The sequence below is a fragment of the Gossypium hirsutum genome, chromosome A13 (genome assembly GCF_007990345.1).
Source record: "Gossypium hirsutum isolate 1008001.06 chromosome A13, Gossypium_hirsutum_v2.1, whole genome shotgun sequence".
NCBI lineage: Eukaryota > Viridiplantae > Streptophyta > Magnoliopsida > Malvales > Malvaceae > Gossypium > Gossypium hirsutum.
The window spans coordinates 105,523,763-105,529,991 of NC_053436.1; the positions used below are offsets into that span (position 1 = coordinate 105,523,763).

The following is a 6,229-nucleotide window of genomic DNA, read 5'->3' on the forward strand; positions in this document are numbered from 1 at the left end:
TTTTTACAATCATGAAAATATACAATTTAATTTTGCCCCAAGCAAAATTTTCTGACTTCGACCTTAAGTATTAATAATTTTATTTGGTGGTGGCTGATTTGTAAGCCCAATCCATAACATCTAAATGTCATCTCCAAATAAATCCTCACATTATTTTTAACTTTTTTTATAAAATTAATAATATACCCTAACCCTAACCTTAAACTAAAATAACCTATCTTATTCAATCTTTTTATAATAATAAAAAAAAAGTAGTAGATGGATGCATTAAATTTGGTGGGATTGAATATTAAACATTGTATGTAAAGCAAAAGGGAAAGTTGTAGTAGATGGGGTTAATATGGTGGGATTGAATTGCGCGTCCTAACAAGTACATGCACACCAAAATGCTGTGTGGGGATTGCCCCACCCACCCCCTACAATCCTTATAAAAAGGCCCGATTTGTTCGGAGAATTAAGCAAGAGAGTGTGGTGAAAGAGAGATGGAGTGGAGGGCTTGTTATTTGGATGTGATATTGGTGCCATTAAGCATGCTCATCCCCATTGCTTATCATTGCTGGTTATGGCATAAGGTTAGGACTCAGCCTCTGGCTACCATCATTGGAATCAATTCCACCGGACGACGCTTCTGGGTCTCTGCCATCATCAAGGTACATTTTGACTTTGCATGCACGTTGAATTAAGAAAATATTAGTTTCATAGTAGATATTATATTCATATTTTTTACATAACTACAAATTAAAACATTTCGATAAAAGTACCATGGGCGGCTTTGTATTAGAAGTTAAATTGCATTTTATCCCTCCACTTAAAAAATGGGTAAATTAGTCCATATACATTAGATCAAAGAGTAAACTCGTCCTTCAATTAAAAATTTGTCCATTTCTGCTGTTAAAAACTTCATGGCTCATGGTTCGGTCAACTAGCTTTAAGATATGTTTGGTTGAGTGAAAAAAATGGAAAGATGGGAGGGAATAGAAAAATAGAGAAAAAACAAATTTTGAGTGTGCTCAGTTAGAAATAATAGTGAGGAAAGAAAATTGGAAAGATGACTATTTTTCATTCTAATGCATAAGAATAGAGAGAAAATGATAGAGAAGTTTATGTTAGTTCAAATTTATACATTTTTTAAATATTTTATTTTCTTTCTTACCATTTTTCCATCTCTCCTACCAAATACAGTTACGTAAAGAAATCATTCTAATTTTCTATCCTTTCAATTTTCTTTTTACTCTGCCAAGCTTTAATTCTTTTATTTCTTTTAAACTAAAGTGGATTTCTCTTTGGACATGCATGATTAATTGCGTGTTCTAAATTATTTAACTTAAGACTACATTAACTTTTGTTATTAGACGTGTGTGTCTATTCATATATATATTAAAATTAATTTTAAAAATATTAAATGCGTGATGAAAATGAAAATTTATTAAAGTTTAATGACTAAATTGAATTCAATTATTAACGGCAATACTCAATTTATAATATTTTTTATTTTTAGTATCTAACAGAAAACTTAGAAAAGTTAGATGACCAACTATGTAATTTATCTTAAATAACATCTAAATTCATTATTATAAATATCAACTTGTTGTAATATATTAAAGATCCTTCTTTTAATTCTTGGAACAATATGAATATAGTTATTTGGAGCATCGATGTGCATTAAAAATTAGTGTAAACATTTATTACATAATATAGAATTGCTTGCTTTTATTTTATTTGTTTTTTTATAATTTATTTTTTAATTTTTATTGTTTACGTACATAGAAAAAGATGGGAATTTTGCGTTAAAAATAAGTTAAAAAATAATTATTTATTTAATTAAAAGGTTAAAAAGGATTAGATTAAATCATTAATTTTTAAAGGGTTTAGATATCTATTATATCATTTAATCGAGGAAGGCCAAAGGCCCTTGCTTACCCTGTAGCTATTTTAAGTCAAGCTACGAAAATTTTATATGTTGTTTGATAAATTAAGAAATTATGTAATAAAAAAATAAGTGTTAAAAATTTTAAATATTAAATTTAAGTTATAAATTTGTTTGATATATTACTTAAAATTAATAATTAAATATAATTAGATTATTTAATAAATATAAATTTTAATATAAAAAATATATATTTTCACATCATTCTAAAAAAAATATAACGAAAATTTTTTATAGGATAATATAATATTAAAATAAATAAAATAAAATTGAATTAATTAAAAATATTCTCTATTAAGCAATAAGTAACTCTTATCTATTTATTATTTTCATCAAAAATTTTAATTTTTTCAATGATCTATCAAATAAAGCCCTAAAAGTTACTGATAAAAATGTAAATATTTAGAGTTAAAAATATAAAGAAAAATTAATTATGAAAGATGAAAATCATACATCAAAAGAAGAAATTATAATTTTTTTGAATAATTTTTTTAATCTTAGTCATAGATATAATTATGATCCATGGCTAAAAATTAATATACACCAAATTCTTATACCCAGCTTCGCCTGGGATTTAACAATAAATTATAAATAAATTTATTTTGTAATTATATAAAAATTTCGTTGTTTAAATATTTATATTATATGTTAATGAATTTATAATTAAATTAGACTAATCATAAAAAATTATGTAAAATAAGAGTTGCATTAAAATACAATAAAATGAAGGAAAAAGAATAAACATGATAAACACAACAAAATATAAAAATAAATTGTATATTAATATTATTAACTTAGCCATTGACAAAGCACAATCACACTCATTAAATAATTAAAAAGCTCCAACCATTTGTACATTAATATTATATTGTTTCACTATGCGTATTAGGTATTGAGTAAATAATGTAGCAACAATTTATTTGGATTTTTTATTCTAAAAAAACAAAAGACAAAGAGTATGATATGGTGGCATGCATGCATGCAGGACAACGAGAAAAAGAACATCCTGGCAGTCCAAACGCTTCGAAACACCATAATGGGATCGACCCTAATGGCCACAACATCCATCCTGCTATGTGCTGGGTTGGCAGCCGTCATCAGCAGCACTTACACAGTCAAAAAGCCACTCAATGACTCTATATTCGGAGCTCACGGGGAGTTCATGGTGGCTCTCAAGTACGTCACAATCCTATGTATCTTCCTCTTCTCGTTTTCGTGCCACACCTTATCTATCAGGTTTATAAACCAAGTCAACATCCTCATCAACACTCCCCAAGACCCCACCTCCATTGTCACCCCTCACTACCTGTCCGACTTGCTCGAAAAAGGGTTCCTCTTGAACACTGCGGGCAACAGGCTCTTCTACGCTGCGCTTCCTCTCCTGCTATGGATCTTTGGCCCTGTGCTCGTCTTTGTCGGCTCCATCACCATCGTCACTTTGCTTTACAACCTTGACTTCGTGTTTGGGTTTAGGAGAAACAAGCAAATTGATGTTGGAGGCTGTGAATCAGGGTGATCCTTCTCGTACATGCATGTAGGCTTTAATGCCTTAGCAAATGCCATGCATGCGGTACTAGATTCCTTGGTTTGCTTCACTAATTATAATTATATATGTGAAGTGAAGCAATTTCCGTTGCTTCACAAATAATTAAGTATGAAAACCCCCTTCCCCAATTTGTAATGCAAATGATGAAGTATATAGCTAGTCTCTAGCTAGCAACTGAGAGCATTCATTCAACCTTGCTGTGCATGCCTACTTGCTAGTAAACTCCTGCAAATATAAAACCAACTTGATGAAGCTGTTAAATAGAATCTTACAGGCTAAAATAACATGCATTTGTATTGATGGAGTTTTACCATTTCGTTTTTTGGAATTTAAATTTTACCAACTATTACTCATAAAATTACTTACATTATTAGAATTAGAACCATAATATTTGCTCAAGATCGAAAATCTATCTGAAATTTTAAATGGTTTAAATAAAAATGTTAAACCTAAAAGATGAGGTTGAATAAAAACTAAGTCCATTTAAAACATGGTTTGGATTCAAGCTTGAAATTTTAAGGTCTAAGCTTATCTTAGCCTAACTCATTTTTTGTAATGTATTATATTATATTATTTTTATATGTTGTGTAATTTATAACACAAAATTAAAAATCTATAGTAATACATAATACTATGATGTAAAAATTAAAAAATGTTAAGTTGTATATATAATTTTAATAGATGAAAAATATATCTATAAAACTATTAAATTTTAAGTTAAAAATAATTAAAGTATTTTTAAAAAGAATTAAAACATATTTTTAAAAAGAATTAAAACAAAGGCTTAATGATAAATTTGGCCACTAATGTTTGCATGTTTTGTCAAAATTATCCTAATTGTATTTTTAAGTCTTTTTTGGCCATCAACCTTTGATTTGTCTTCAAGCTGCATTTTCTAACATATTTAATGAATAAATTCAAGGTTTCAATCTTTTATACGTTTGTTTATTGAGAAGTTTTTCTATTGAGTTAATTTTTTAGATAATTCCGCTTATTTTCTTTAAATTAAGAGTTATTTTTTAATTTAATGTGCTATTTATTTTATTATTTTCACATGCAATTATTTTATTGGGTTATCTAAGTAATAGATTACATCGTATTAAAAATATTCCACATATGAAATTTCACATCATCCACCGTTAACTTTCATTAAACCTGTTAGAAAAAAGAAACAAAATGAAAAAAAATAAAGGTTGATGAAAAAAAAGACTCAAAAATACAATTAACCCTGTTAACTTTTTTTTTAACGGTACTTTCATTAAACCTATTAGAAAAAAAACAAATTGAAAAAAAATAAAAGTTGATGACCAAAAAAGACTCAAAAATATAATTAAGCCCATTTAAACAAAACATGCAAACGTTAGTGGCCAAATATATCATTAAGCCTAAAAAAAATAATGAGTATACTTAGAATGGTCTTAGTTAATCATTTACTAATATGAATAAATTTTGACAAAATTTTTAATTTATACTTCAAATTAAATTAAACTCGAAAAAATATAAAATATAAAATATTATATTTAAACCCGACTCCAATTCGAACTAAAGATCAAGGGTGAGCCCAAGAGGCCTCGCCTCGAAATGGGTAAATTTATATTTACCCCCATAAATAAATTGCTTTCTCCAATTTTCTGTGTGTTGTTACTTTGATTTAATTGGGCTGAACTGTTAGCTAGTTGGATCCAAATTTTTACATACAACTTTGATTTGTTTATAGGATTTTCATCTAGACATCTTTTACATAAATATTCATTTTATTTATTTTTTAAAAAAAAAATAAATATACATATTTATTTATTAAAATATATATTTCTCTAATTTAAAAAAATTCTCACACATTCATAGAAATTGAGATTTTATTAACAAAAATCGAGTGACCTCACAACACCATGCCTTGTGAGATCACTCTATTTTTTTTTTAAATATGTTTATCTACCTATCCATATATTAGTATGAATTTTTTGAGAAATACATCTCCAATACGTTATTTATTGAATAATATTATAAATAATATTATTAAATATTGATAATGAAATAGTTATTATAGAAATTTATTTTTTAATTTATAAAAATTATTAAGAAATTAAATTAATCAGTTTTGATATTTTAAATAATTTAATCAATTTAACATATAAATATCTCATGTTACGTTCAGTAAATATGTATATATACAAATTTTATATATGAAGATGGGTGAAAATAAAATTTATATTCGATAATATTATTACCTTTATTAGTTTATCTTCCCCTTTTTCTTTCAGGAATTTAAATTTTTTTATATAATACCATAAGAATACTGTATTTTTTATGAAAATAAAATTACTGTTTTTGAGGTGAAATTATAGTTATGGGCACTCTACAATGTTTAAATTTATGATTTAGTTATCCATACAATGTTCAAATTATGTTAAATTAAATTTATGATTTAATTTAACATAATTTGGTTCATCTATTTTTATAATATCACTAGTTAGTTCAAATAGTTGATATCCTTAGTTATCATGCCGAAGTATATTTTTTTTGTGTTATAGAGGGGTTTTTTTCTTTTTAAATCATGTAAGCATTTTAACCGAAATAATTAAGAATCTTAACTATTTAGATTAACCGATGTCATTGTAGAAAATAAGAGAGTAGATTATGTAAAATTAAAATATAAAGGCTAAATCTCAAATGCGAGTATAGTAAAGGGACTAAAACTACAATTTAACTATTATCTTATAATTACTAAAAATACAGAAGAAGAAAAAAAGAGTTGG

The 6,229-nt window shown here is 26.2% G+C and overlaps 1 protein-coding gene across 1 annotated transcript; it reads left to right on the forward strand.

Annotated features, from left to right (window-relative positions):
- Positions 1-408: 408 nt before the first annotated feature.
- Positions 409-3,734, forward strand: LOC107893486 (uncharacterized). Its single transcript, XM_016818494.2, has 2 exons — positions 409-650; positions 2,913-3,734. The coding sequence occupies exons 1-2, from the start codon at positions 483-485 to the stop codon at positions 3,441-3,443; spliced, it is 699 nt and encodes a 232-aa protein (XP_016673983.1). The 5' UTR covers positions 409-482; the 3' UTR covers positions 3,444-3,734.
- The last annotated feature ends 2,495 nt before the right edge of the window (positions 3,735-6,229 follow it).

Coding starts and splice junctions, on each gene's coding strand:
- LOC107893486 (XM_016818494.2), top strand. CDS start 483: ATGGAGTGGAGGGCTTGTTATTTGGATGTGATATTGGTGCCATTAAGC. Junction 651..2,912: donor GGGTCTCTGCCATCATCAAG/GTACATTTTGAC, acceptor GCATGCATGCAG/GACAACGAGAAAAAGAACAT.